Source organism: Stomoxys calcitrans, chromosome 1, assembly GCF_963082655.1.
Source record: "Stomoxys calcitrans chromosome 1, idStoCalc2.1, whole genome shotgun sequence".
NCBI classification, from domain to species: domain Eukaryota; kingdom Metazoa; phylum Arthropoda; class Insecta; order Diptera; family Muscidae; genus Stomoxys; species Stomoxys calcitrans.
The window spans coordinates 234,533,832-234,548,731 of NC_081552.1; the positions used below are offsets into that span (position 1 = coordinate 234,533,832).

General features: G+C 38.1%; 1 protein-coding gene and 1 long non-coding RNA gene across 2 annotated transcripts in view; one reads left to right on the plus strand and one right to left on the minus strand.

The window, feature by feature from the left end:
• Positions 1-8,640, minus strand: part of LOC131997886 (uncharacterized) — a 124,344-nt gene extending 115,704 nt beyond the window's left edge. The window contains exon 1 of the long non-coding RNA XR_009398474.1: positions 8,527-8,640. This is a non-coding gene — a long non-coding RNA (uncharacterized LOC131997886). The remainder of the gene's footprint in view (positions 1-8,526) is intronic.
• LOC106091487 (integrin-linked protein kinase homolog pat-4) lies at positions 689-11,718 on the plus strand. The gene is made up of 4 exons (XM_013258024.2): positions 689-925; positions 5,090-5,801; positions 5,878-6,045; positions 11,002-11,718. Exons 1-4 carry the CDS (start codon positions 837-839, stop codon positions 11,377-11,379), a joined length of 1,347 nt encoding a protein of 448 aa, XP_013113478.1. The 5' UTR covers positions 689-836; the 3' UTR covers positions 11,380-11,718.
• Positions 11,719-14,900: the final 3,182 nt, after the last annotated feature.

Here is a 14,900-nt window from a genome sequence, read left to right on the forward strand (position 1 = left end):
AGGAGAAAACGAAAACAAAGTATGAATGTAAAAAGAAAACAAGTTGACATCCTTAAAGCTAAAAATTAAAAAACAAGAATTGTATGTCATCTGATCGTTTGGCTTAATCTTATTCAGTGAATTCTGAATAAATGCGAAATTTTGATAATTTCAACTCGTATATCTTTCCATCATGATATGATAAACCTTACTAAAACTGTCATTAGACGATAAGACATGTCGTATGAGCTGTCACTCTCTGTATTCTTAAGACTTGTCTTATGTATGACGAATAGGAATAGAACGAGCTCTAATGTATTCTTGTATGTATTGTACTTTTTTTATAGACATGTATATACATATATGTTCGATGAAATAAAAGCTCGGTTTAATCGAAAAAGTCGCATATTTATTTCAAAATCCATATGTCATATTAAATTTTTCATACATATCACACGATGTGTACAACTTTCAGAGTTGCTGTTTTGGAAATTACACATTACATGTCTTATCGTCTAATGGCAGCTTAAAGAGTAAAGTCAAAAGAGCGGCAAAAAATATGGCGTCGTTTGCTGCCCCTATCGGTCTACGCCCCTGTTCAGAAACCCTTTGTCCTGGATCTATACTTGTTAACCCCCCATTACAAAGTATGTGTCATTTTGGCCAAGAGTAATCGATATGAGAATTGAAGTGTTATCGATAAACCAAATCTATTAGCTATCATTCACAATTTCTTATTTGGGTTTTTGGCAATCTGTTTCAATTTCTTCAAAATTTCTCCATTAAATAAAAGAATTATTAACGAGCACCCCCTCTAATTATCAACTGAAGTGTTTGTGCAATAAAATAAATACAAAATGGAGGATATTTTCCATTGGTGTCGTGAAGGAAATTCCATACAAGTTCGTTTATGGCTGGATGAAGTGGAACATGACATGAATCTGGGGTAATGAAATTTCTGCTTTTGCAAGTCAAAAAGGAAAAACTATACAGCATAGAAAGACATGGGAGAAAAACTAGATACATAATAACATCTTTTATGACACCACGTCTTGGACAAGTGTAATCCTAATTTGTAAATCTAAAAATATGAATAAGGGTGTATAAAATTTGAGTGATCTCGTCAAGTGGCATTGGGTGCAAGCGAATAAAAATCATCTATGACGTCATTTTCTTATTTTTAACCAAATTTGAATATCAAATCTATATGTTGTTGCTTTTTATTTTATTATAGAATCTGTGGATATTTTGTGAGATGAAAAAAAAAGACCTGGCTATAGATGATGTACATGTGTATGTGGGCTGATGTTGTGGAAACAGCAGAGAGGAAAGAGTGAAACATTGTGATCGGTTTGAATGTAAACAATTGATGATGAATGAATGAATTCGTAGTATTTTCAAAAACAACTAATTTGAAAAAATATTAGAGCATAACATATCTTTTGAGAACACTCGCAAGGTAAACTGATGTGTGATGCTATTCGCCGATGAACTTCTAGTCCCAGTATTACGTCTTAGTCTTAGGATGTATGTGCATACATATTTATGTGCAAAATTAGGAGTTTCCATTTAAAAAATGAAAAGAAATCTTTATATATAAAATTCAATTTGTGTTTGTTCCGTATAGACTCAAAAACGGCTGAACTGATTACCTTGAAATTTTCCAGATTGTGTAGGTTGGTCTGGAAGGAAACAAAGGCTATATAATTTTTTGATATCGGTAGGGGGCGGACCTACCCAAGTACTACCCAAAAAAAAAGTGAACCGATCGGGACAATATGGGATTCAAATGAAAGGTATTCAAGAGTAGAGTACGAATTTCATAATAAATGTTGGGTCCAAGTACCTGGGGGGTCGCCTCAGGCCGAAAACCCCTTAATATAGGTTTATTTGACGATCATGACAATATGGGACTCAAATGAAAGGTATTCGGGTGCAGATTACGAATATGGTCAGGCAGTAGGAATAGGCTTTATAATTAGGCTTAATAATTTTAAACACCACCCAAAATCAAAAGTGCTCCGATAATGACAATATGGGTACAATATTCGGTATCGGAAGGGGGACGGACCCTCCCCCTTATGCTATGTATTCGGGTGTAGATTACGAATATGGTCAGGCAGTAGGAATAGGCCCTCCCCCTTATGCTATGATCGGGACAATATAGGTATCAAATGAAAGATATTGGAGAGTAGAATACGAAAGAGACATATTGGACGTTCATTTCAATATGGGGCAAAAATTAAAGGTATTCGGCAGTAGATTTCGAATCTGACATACAAAATTAGATCGAAGTATAGGAGGTCACGCCACCCCTCAAAAACGCCATTAGACCCATAATGACTATATGATATTTGGCTAAACCAATTTTCTTAAAATTTTCATGAATTGTGTAAATTTTTCTGTAAGGAAACATAGGCTATATAATTTGTTGATATCGAGTGGAGGCGGAACCTCCCCCTTCCCCTAAAACGCCACCCATATCCATAAGTGGTCCGATTGGCACAATAAGGGTATCAAATGAAAGGTATTGGAGACCAGAAAACTAATATGGCATTAAAATTTAGGTCCAAGTACCCAGTGGGCGCTCCCTTCCTTCTATAAAACAGATATATTCGAAGTTCATGTCAATATGGGATTACAAATATGGCATAAAACATTAGGTCCAAGTAATAGGAGGTCGCCCACCACCCAAATACCCCCAAATGGGCATATTAGCCGACCACGGCTATATGGGACTCAAATGAAAGGTATTAGGGAGTAGATAACGAATATGAAATTAAAATTTGGGTTCAAGTATAGGTGGCACTTTTCCTGCTAAAGATACGTCAAATGGATTATTTGGCCCATTATGACAAATGAAAGGTATTTGAGAGTAGAAAACGAATTTGATAACCAATTTTGGAGCCAAGTGTTTTGGAGTACGCCCTAAAGCATACCCTAAACTAAACTTTATTTCCGGTGGGAATAGAGAACGGATTTGATATATTGGGTTGCCCAAAAAGTAATTGCGGATTTTTCATATAGTCGGCGTTGACAAATTTTTTCACAGCTTGTGACTTTTAGCTTGCTTTAGAAAAATAGTGTAAAAAAGTATATTTGATTAAAGTTCATTCTAAGTTTTATTAAAAATGCATTTACTTTCTTTTAAAAAATCCGCAATTACTTTTTGGGCAACCCAATATATTTTCAGTGCAAAGTGCTGGTGGCCGCCCCAGCCCCAAAACACCCTCCAAACGGTTCATATTTAGCGGCCATGCCAATATGGGGCTCAAATCAAAGGGATATGGAAGTGCAGCACGAATTTGATATCCATAGTTGAGTCGAAATGTCTGAGGTGCCATCTCTCATCTAATGAGAACATTACCCTATGGAAGATCATTAACATCAGGAACCGAGAAGGGGCAAATTCTCACACATCAATGAGTGCTTTCCAATTCAAGTTTAAACTCAATGATAAGGGACCTTTTTTTATAGCCACGTCCGATCGGCGTCCCGCAGTGCGATACCTTTTTGGGGAAGATTTTTTTAAGAGACCATGCATGGCATTGTTCCTCGCTAATGTCGCCAACATTAAGAGGGGAGAAACACCGCTTTGTCCGATGTTCTCGCCAGGATTCGAACGCGTTCAACGTCTTGGGCTACAATGGCACGATTTCGATATCCGCATTCAGGGCGAAGTGTCCCAACCCTAAAAAGATATTAGAGAGTTGAAGAGGGCACAGCGGAGCTGTCCTGGTTTAGCTAGTAATACATAAAAGGAAAAAATTAGCCAAAGCTTTGTGAGAAAATTAAATTTTTGGAAAAAATCTTCGAATGGACCCCAGTGTTCAAAGTCGGACTTCATTAATTACAAATATGCTATCAAATCCAATTAAAGTAAAGTAAATTCTGGAGAATATGAAACATTTTGTGATAAACAATACATCAGGCGCCTGCTTTCCGGCCTTAGCCGTTTGAATTAATCCCTCTTGACGGAGCAATAAGCTACTTTTCCTTTAAGGAAGTAGGGAACCTTTTTTCTCATTCAATAAGGGATAATGTGACTGGTAAATTTCCTTTTTATATAAGAAATAAAAGGGTGCTAAGTTCGGCCGGGACGAATCTTGGGAACCCACCACCATGGATTCCGATAAAAACTTAAACAAAATAAATCTAGTTGAAGGACATTATTTTATTATACATACCATACTTCTGTCAAATCAGCAAAAATTTAAGCTTCTACGATTCTACGATTTGGAGCGTATTTGGCAGTTTTTGGAAGTCGTAGCAGAACATCACATGCAAACTTCAGCCAAATCGGACAAATATTGCGGCTTGTAAGGATCTAACGAGTCAAATCGGGAGATCGGTTGATATGGGAGCAATATCGGGTTATAGACCGATTTGGACCGTACTTGACACAATTGTCGGAAGTTGTAACAGAACACCGCATGCAAAATTTCAACCAAATGGGACAAAAATTGCCGCTTCCAGTGGCTCCAGAAGTCAAATCGGGAGATCGGTTAATATGGAAGCTATATCAGGTTCTTGACCGATGTGGACCGTACTGGGCTCAGTTGTTGGAAGTCGTAAGAGAAAACTGCATGCAAAATTTCAGCCAAATCGGATAAAAATTGCCGCTTCCAGGGGCTCAAGAAGTCAAATCGGGAGATCGGTTTATATGAGAGCTATATCAGGTTCTTAACCGATGCGGACCGCACTCGATTCAGTTGTTGGAAGTCATAACATAACACTACACGCAAAATTTCAGCCAAATGGGACAAAAATTGCCGCTTCCAGTGGCTCAAGAAGTCAAATCGGGAGATCGGTTAATATGGAAGCTATATCTGTTGTTCTTGACCGATGTGGACCGTACTGGGCTCAGTTGTTGGAAGTCATAACAGAACACAATATGCAAACTTTCAGCCAAATCGGATAAAAATTGAAGTCAAATCGTTAGATCGGTTTATATGGGAGCTATATTTAAATCTGAACCGAACCCCAACGACCTACATCGATACTAAGTATCTGTGCAAAATTTCAAGCGGCTAGCCTTTCACGTTCGATTTTTTTATTTTTAAATAATCATTTACTTTAATTATAAAAAAAAAAATCTGCTTTATTCTAGTGACGATCATGGCTTCAGTCCCCTCCATTGGTGTGCCAAGGAGGGTCACATAAAATTGGTGGAAACTCTATTGCAGCGTGGAGCACGCGTTAATGCCACTAATATGGGTGATGATATACCCTTGCATTTAGCTGCTGCTCATGGCCATCGTGAAGTTGTACAAATGTTATTAAGGGAACGTTCCGATGTGAATGCTGTCAATGAACATGGCAATACTCCCCTACATTATGCCTGCTTTTGGGGTTACGATATGATCTGTGAAGATCTTGTCAATGCTGGGGCCTCAGTGACAATATCGAATAAAGATGATGACACACCGTTGGAGAAAGCTAAGGCCGGCCTGGGCAAACGTTTGGAAGATTTAGCTACACGCAATGGCCAAGAAATGAAAAAGATTAGTTTCAAAGAACAAAGTTGGATGGGCTTCAAGACTAGATCGCGTGATGCCACACTCTCACGTTTTAAGGGTATAAGCATGGGCGATTTGGATTTGCATACCAAAGTTGCAGTGACACCTTCTGGAGAGACTTGGCGTGGTCGTTGGCAACGAAATGATGTTATAGCCAAAATTTTGGCTGTACGTCAATGTACTTCACGGATATCGCGAGATTTTAATGAGGAATTTCCCAAATTGAGAATATTTTCACATCCGAATATTTTGCCGATTATAGGAGCATGTAATTCGCCGCCAAATTTGATTGTCATTAGTCAGGTGAAGAGTTTGAGCAAATAGAGTTCTTAAAGTCAATCTCTTAATATTTTATTTTTTGTTTTCTTCTTCTATTCAGTATATGCCCAGAGGTTCATTATTCAATTTGCTGCATGCCGCCACTGGTGTGGTTGTGGACACATCTCAAGCTGTACGTTTTGCCTTGGACATTGCCAGGGGCATGACTTATTTGCATTCTCTAGAAAGGATAATTCCCACGTACAATTTGAACAGTCATCATGTTATGGTAAGTTTAAAGGATTTTATAAATGCAACTAAAAGTTGGGCAATCGGAGGCAAACGAAGAAAGAAATTGGGTTTACTTGTTAAAGTAACATGAAACACCAATAATTGTCCGATATTCCCCAATTTTAGGGTGGAAAATTGGAACATGTATGCTCCATTTGCGGACATGTGTCCTGGTCTAAAGAAAAATATCTGCCGTTCTTCTGTTTTTATGTGTGTAGTGCGGTTATTGTTGTTATAGCCACACGTCTATATCTGGAGTAAGTGGTCCTCGTCAAGCTCACCTATAGGTGAGCAATCTCGTTCCAGTCCAAAGGACGATTGCCTCGGAAATATGCTGGCCATTGGTTTTTTAAAATCGCCAAAAATTCTCCTGTAGATATCATAGGCCTCAGCATATATGCAAGAGCCGGTGCTGCCTGGGCTCTCACTGAGACTCTCCGTTCGATAACGCTGATTGTCTGCGATTGCAGTGTCAGCTACTTCGTATGGAGGATTCCACTATCTGCAATCTGTGAGTGCGCCCGGTATCTCGCAGCTTAGCTTCTCGTTATGACGAAGAACACTACAAAAATCGAAGCTCACAGTTCCATGTAACTATGACTCTCTGTTCGATACCGCTGATTCTCCGCGACTGCAGTGGCAGCTACTCCGTACGGAACATTCCACTATCTGCAATGTGGGCGCGCCTGGTAGCTCGCAGCTAAACTTCTCGTTATGACGAAGACCACCACAAAAATCGAAACTCACAGTTCCAGTCCGTGCCGGGAACGGGCAGGGAAACTGTGGTCTACTGTTATATCTCTTGGATCCCCTGCAAGAGGGATGACAATACCTCAATCAATTTTGGAGAGTTAACAGTGACTGATCCGAATAGATTCGGCTGGTTATTCAACTGTTGAGCATCCAGAGAGTGACAAGGCAAGGAGAAGAGCCATTAGTGGTCTCTGCGCCGATGAACAACCATCACAATTTACCGTGAACGAAGAAACAAATGCCATCCGCAGTGCTAAGTCGTCCAAGGCGCTGGGCCCAAACGGAATCTGTAAACTGATGCTGAAGAGCTTGAATGTACCGGGAGTCGAGTACATGACACAGATTCACATCGTGTCTTTGGGCACTCATAGTTCTCGATTTATGGAGAATGAGCAGTGACTTCGTCTCGAGTAAAGAATAGTCGTACAGACCGATCTCCCTTCACTCGCTACTAGCTAAGATGCTTGAGGAATTTCTTCTTTTGAGCCTAAATGGAGAATTAGTATATTTTGAGTACCAGCATGGTTTCCGTAGATTACACAGCATGACAACTGCTGTGCTCGCCATTACCACACACATTAACCGTGGTCTAAATGAGGCCAGACCATCCCGCGTGGCTTTCGATAGTGTCAATAGTGCCGCCGATAATCTTGCTGTTGTAGCCGCACTTGCATGTGGTGGCAGCGATTCTCAAGCTGCTATAGGAGAGCTATCTCGTTGCGGTCCGTAGAACCGATCACCGTGGGAACGCTAAAACCATTGGTTTCAATCTAGCATCATAAGCACTCAGTATTTAAGAAAAAGCCGGTGCCGTCCGACTCCTCACTGAGATTCTCCACTCTATTCCACCATACGCAACCTGGGGACATGCCTGGTAGCCCCCAGTTAAGCTTTTCGTAATAGCGAAGAACACCATACAGATCGGAGCTCAAAGTTCTAACCTTTTTAATGCTCATAGTTATCCCGTACCGGTTGACCCTCCATCTTTGGTGACATCTGGTTGAACCACTACCTCTGCAGATCTTGGAGTTTATTTCGCTGCCACAAATTTGAATACATCCGCCACCCTATCTTCAGCTACACTGTTCACTCCAGTGAACCTTATAATGTCAATAGTCGAAGGCGTAAGAATTCCGACCTTTATAAGCCTTTTTCAATCCTCCGTGCATGCCACTGTAGTTTGTGAGAAGGTCAGAAGTAGAAACAAGTCGAGTGCCTACAAATAAACCTTGTTGACTGCATATAAAGCAATTGACCTGTCAGTGATAAACTATGCCGGGCCGGTGATCAGTGACCGATGTGCTAAATCTTATCCGATTTGCTAAAATTTTGCATGAAAACTTCTGTTTTAAATTCCAACATCAGCGCTAAAAATGGTTCAAATCGATCACCCGTTTTCATTTCTTGAGCCTATCGAGAGCGCACCTCCTACCTAAATCCGTGCCATATTAAATAAGGGTGCGTTTGGAAACATCCATTATGTGTAAACAATAATTAACCAATAAACGGGCAAGAACGGGTAAATCATCTCAGGACGTTTCACAAACAACAAATAACCAAATTAATAAACAAAACCATATTTGGAGCGAAACCAATCGAATCCCCCACTCCACCAAACTATAGTACATAACACTTAAAATTTGCTACCACCAATGTTAACTTCTACCATGCATTTCTCTTAAACTAGATAATCACATACATATATTTTTTTTAAGTTAATACATACCTTCTATTTCTAATAACAACCTTAGGGTATAAAATTATTAAACAAAAGACTTTATATTAGCAAAAAACCACGCACTGAGTAATTTGGCGTCAAATTCTTTCAAAGCACTTGCACCAACTTATTTTGTATTTGACAGCTAATAGCTGTGCGAATATTGAAATCAAAACAACTGTAAAAACGAAATTTAGTGAAGTATCGGTTATCGATACAATGTAAAAAGATTTATCGAGATTCAAGTTGTAAGCCAATATTCACAAAACTTAAAGTAACGTTAAAGTAGGTTTATTTAATATATTTCCTTCTTTATAAAGGGTGATTTTTTAGCTTTTATCTTTTTGGCAACACTGGTTTGAACAGCTCACGCAAGTTTCTTCTTTTGTTTCACTGTCAAACATCTTCAGTTTGGTATATAATTTAATCATGAATCGTCTTACAAACGAACAACGTTTGCAAGTTATTGAATTTTATTATCAAAATGCGTGCTCTATTAGGAAAGTTCATGAGTCATTTTTGGCTCAATGAGTAGGGAAAGCATAATTGTCGATTTTGAAGTGAAGATCAGCCAGTAGTATTGCAAAAGCTAACAGTGCATCCAGAAAAAGTCACAGTTTTGTGCAGTGTATGTACTGGTGGCATCACTGTGAATGATGAGCACAACTGTGAGCTGATATCCAACTTGTTTTGCTCAAAATGCAAGAGCTTGACTTGCATGACATGTGGTTTCAACAAGACGGTGCCACATGCCACACAGCACGCGTAACAATGGACTTAAGGTGGAGTTACATACAATGCGCGTGCATCTAAAAGGCATTAAAAATGCAACTCTGCAAAAAAATTCGCAAAAGCAAAGCCCAAAGTTAAACGATTTTTGTGCAAAAACTGCACCTTTGCCCTCTACCACATACCGTGTTATAGAGCTTTAAGCAGTGCCTACCCGGATGCTATCGCAGAGACCGTCCTAATCAGAGATTTCACAGTGAATCTACATGATCTAGGGCGCTACAAGAGAGAATCACTTCCAATTGAATCTGAAGAAGTTAATCTCTCCCTCTGCACACACACACACACACCATCACAGTCGCAGACTTTATGGATATTTAGCAGAACACAGTAGACGAATAAATGAAACACAAAGCACAGCAACAACAAGAACACTTGTGACTCACTGCTCATATACAGTGGAAATGTGTAGATGACCGGTCCGACATAGACAGTGGAGAAGAATAGATGACCTGTCCGACTATGCAAAACTGCCAGTTGCAACGAATAGAAATAAACGAGAAAATTTGAGCAACAGGATAATTGTGAATAGACAAAGAAGGTATTGTGAATGAATAAAACAGATGATTTAGCCACAATTAAAATAATTTTGTAAATTTTTTTGCTTTTGAATTACAAAATATATTTACAACAAGTCAAAGCGTGCTAAGTTCGGCCGGGTCGAATGTTGGGAAACCACCACCATGGATTCTGCTAAAAAATTATACCAAATAAATTTAGTTGATGGGCATAATTTGATTGTACATACCAAACTTCTATCAAACCAGGAAAGATTACAGTTTTTAGGAACCGAATAAAGATGATCGAGAGACCGTTTTATATGGGAGATATATCAGGTTATAGACCGATTCGCACCGTACTTTACCGTTGTTGGAAGTCATAACAGAACACTACATGCAAAATTTCAGCCAAATTGGACAAAAACTGGGGCTTGTAAGGGGTCAAGAAGTCAATTCGGGAGATCGGTTTATATGGAGCTATATCAGGTTATAGACCGATTTGGACCGTACTTAGCATTGTTGTGGGAAGTCATAACAAAACACTATATGCTCAATTTCAGCCAAATGGGACAAAACGAGCGGCTTCCAGGGGCTCAAGAAGTCAAATAGGGATATCGCTTTATATGGGAGCTATATCAGGTTATAAACCGTATAGACCGTACTTGGCGCAGTTGTTGGAAGCAGACACCACGTGCCAAATTGGGCAAAAATTGAGGCTTCCTGTGGCTCAAGAAGTAAAATAGGGAGATCGGTTTATAGAGGGGCCATATCTAAATATGAACCGATATGGCCCATTTGCAATCCCAAACGACCTACACCAATATTAAGTATCAGTGCAAAATTTCCAGCGGCTTTACGAGTTCCTATGTTCTGGGGTTCGTTTTAATCAGGGCTTGGTTTGAAAAAAAAAAACACCCCAGGTATAGGGGAGTATGCCACTTCCAAAATAAAAAGAATAAAACGCGTATACAAACTTTCTTACTATGTGGACTATGGCGCAAACAACGACTTAAGGATTTCGTTTGCCTTTTGTTTTCATTTTCATGGGCAATACGTTTATAAAATGTCAGTGTTGCCACCTTAGAAAAAAATTCCGCCAAAAATTTCTCTTTCTCTCTCTGGTTTCTCTTGTACCATGGCTGTTTTCAAACTTTATGTTATATACATATATATTTTTTATTTTCTCCCTTTACAGATCGATGAAGATTTGACAGCTCGCATCAATATGGGTGATGCAAAATTCTCCTTCCAAGAACGCGGACGCATTTATCAACCCGCCTGGATGTCACCAGAGGCGCTACAAAAGAAACCAGCCGATCGCAATTGGGAGGCTAGTGACATGTGGAGCTTTGCCATACTATTGTGGGAATTGACAACACGTGAAATTCCATTTGCCGAATGGTCACCCATGGAATGTGGCATGAAGATTGCTCTGGAAGGTTTAAGAGTAAAAATTCCACCAGGCACCTCACCGCATATGGTGAAATTGATAACCATTTGCATGAATGAAGACCCTGGCAAAAGACCTAAATTCGATATGGTAGTACCTATATTGGAGAAAATGAAACGTTAGAACAATCAGTCAAGCAGAAAAAAAATTGCGAGTTGAAATTTCTATTGCCAAAACCATATTTATGCATGTGTGTATGTATGTAGGAACACAAATGTGTATGTGTATGTTTTTATTTTCAATTATACAAAGGAAAAAGTGCCTTCAAAACGAATAAAATGATGTTTACAATTGTATTTTTTTAAGAAACAAATGCCTAGAATTGTTTAACAAGTTAAGCAATATTTTTTTAATATTTTATATTTAGTTAATAGTTACAAAAAAAAATTTTATCCGTTTTCTTTGTCATAAACGGTGCTCGATTTTATTAACAATTCGTTCGAACTAATCACTAAGGATTTTTTTTATTTTTAAATAAAATTGAAAAGCCCGAAAAACTAATATAAATGTATGTTTTGTATATGTTAATACATAATTAAAAATAACAAAAATATTTAATAGAAAAACAAATTTTACCTATATCTTTTTATAACTAAAGAAATATAAACAAACAGAAACGAAATTCAAATGACTTTTGATTTAATGCTTTAAGCCGGTCACGTGTGAGAAATTTTTGTTTGAAGCAGAAAGCTTTATCCAAGCATTTATTGCTATCCTTATCTTCATCATGCTTAAACTTCTTCTCCATCTGCATCCCCAAGATTTCATTTCTGCCTTAAAATGCAGAGCAAAGCTTTTGGTTTGTTGGTGATGTTGTTGCTTCTGCTGCTGCTGCCTGCCTGCCGTTTGCTCTGTGTGTTCTGCAAAGGGTGTGAGACATTTTGATTGAAGTGTTTCGTCCCTCATTTTCTTGTTTTGTGTTTGTTTATAAGGCAAAATGAGCACAACGTCCCTGACCTACTTCTCATTAATGAGAGTTGGGGAAGTTAAATAAAATAACAAGAGTCCAGCGAGATAAAGACCAAAGAGAAAGACAGATGGCTTTACACACACATATACATTAAACGAATACTCTTTTTTGGATGGGTGTTTTGTTTTGCGCGAATGTGTGGTTGGAGGAGAACAAGGAAATGCAAATTGAGGGCTGTAGGGAATATATTCGTATTTGAGCTCAGTGTGAGTAAGGAATTAAATTGTTTGAGGAAACTAAGGCAATTTTAAAGCTCGGAGAGGAGAATATTTAAAGTACTATGCAAAGTCTTTGATATAGTTATTTAAATTAGAAATAACAAAAAAATGTGAAAAAAATGTTTAAATGTAAATGCTATTCGAATAGTAAATAAAATATAAAAAAAATTTCTTCAAAATTAGGATTTTCAATATTTTGTCCAAAATTAAAAAAAAAATTGCTTAATTTTAAATAATTTTTTAAATATAATTAAAATTTTTTAAAATATGTCATATTATATTTTGCAATTTATTTTTAATAGAAAATTCACCTTAAATTGATATGTTTGACCTATTTTTTTTGAAATTTTGAAAGTATTTGGCTCAATTTTTAAAGAAAATTTTAACCCATTTTAGACACCAACTCCTTCTTGTGGTGCAATCGCTTTGAAACTTTACATGCAAGAAGATTTTTGGCTTCCTTTTCAATAAAAACCAAACTCCGTATTTTTATGTTGTGTAGTTCTCGGGAAATATTGAAGAGTAGAATGCGAATATGACAAAAAATTCGAAATTTTATCAAAAATCCATTAAAAATCTAAATTTAACTTGCAAAATTTAAAATGCTGTATCTCCTAAACTAAGCGTCCTAGAGGGAAAAGGGCCTTATTTCGATACTCCATCAAAAGTTGCGAAAATCTATTAAAAATCGAAATTTCATTAGCAAAACTTAAAATAGCTGTATCTCCTTAACTATGCGTCCTAAAAGGAAATGGGCCTTAATTCGTGACTCCATCAAAGAATCCAAAACTTAAAATGGCTGTATCTCCTAAACTAAGGGTTATTGAGGGAAATGGGCCGAAATTCGTGACTAAATCAAAAAATTCGAAATTTAATCAAAAATCCATTAAAAATCGAAATTTCACTTGCTAACCTAAAAGTGGCTGTATCTCCTTAACTATGCGTGCTAGAGGAAAATGGGCCTTAATTCGTGACTACATAAAAAAAATTCGAAATTTCATGGAAAATCCAAAACTTAAAATAGCTGTATCTCCTAAACTATGCGTCCCAGTGGGAAATGGGCCTTAATTGGTGATTCCATCAAAAAATTCGAAATTAAATCGAAAATCCATTAAAAATCTAAATGTTGCTTGCAAAACCTAAAACTGGCTAGATCTCCGTAACTATGCGTCCTAGAGAGAAATGGGCCTTAATTCGTGACTCCATCAAAAAATTTTCAAAATTTTCATCGAAAATCTATTAAAAATCCAAAACTTAAAATGGCTGTATCTCCAAAACTATGCGTCCTAGAGGGAAATGAGTCCTAATTCGTGATTCCATTAAAGATTTTGAAATGTTATCGAAAATCCATTAAAAATTCAAAACTTAAAATGGCTGTATCTCCTAAACTATGCGTTCTAGAGGGAAATTTACATTGAAAAACCAAAATTTTGCTTGCAAAACTTAAAATGGCTGTATCTCCTAAACTAAGCGTCTTTAGTCTGTCTACTGCGGTATCACAATGGACAAAAAATTGTCTGAGTCAATCTTACCTAATCCTACCTAACCTAAGTTTGAAGTTTGGGGCTCAGGCAGGGTACGGTGCATTGAATGTTTACCGCACTTGTGAATATGTGGGGTGGCGCTCTCTTCGGAGTTCTAGTACATGGATGTGAATTTTGACTAGAAACTAATAAAGAGAATTAACGCCGGCTCAAAAGGGGAGTGAATACACTTTACTCCTCTGGCTCATGCCGGGAACGGTGAATATTTACGGCGCTCGTTCGGTCAATTCTCAACTATGGATGAATGGTGTAGCACAAGGCTCTGGACAACTGTGGCCTCTGCAGGATAATGTTGATAGGTTTTACGATGAGGGATCTCTAGACTGGAGACAACCCTCCATTCCTGGGAAACTCTGTATACAAGGGTGATTTTCTTGAAATCAGGGAATCTTATAGGCTTAAGGACGGGAGCAGCTTCTTTCAGTCGAAGTTCTTTGCAATTCTGAAGGGACTGGAGAAGATTTTGCTTTGGGAACGTCGGCCCGATCAGACTGTTGTAGACAGTCAGGCCGCGCTTAAGGCTTTGGTGTCGGATAGTGTGAGGTCGAAATTAGTTAGAAGATGCAAAAAGCTACTTTGAACCATAAAAAAAGCTGTCAGGCTATGTTCGGTTTCAGGTCATCAAGGTGTGGCGAGAGACCAAGACGAGCTGTCCAAGAATGGATTGCTAATTGCACTGTGCCAGTTTCCTGGTAGGGGGAAAGCGTTCAATGATAACCTCGTATAAACTGGTGCTCTAGTCAACCAACCATTAGGGGTCATCCCACTCCCCAAAACCCCCCAAATGGGTATATTAGCCGATCACTACTATATAAGACTCCGTTTGTTAGTTTGTTCCGTATAGATTTAAAAAGGCTGAACCGATTTTCTCGAAATTTGGTAGGTCTGGATATATTAGCCGACCATGGCTAT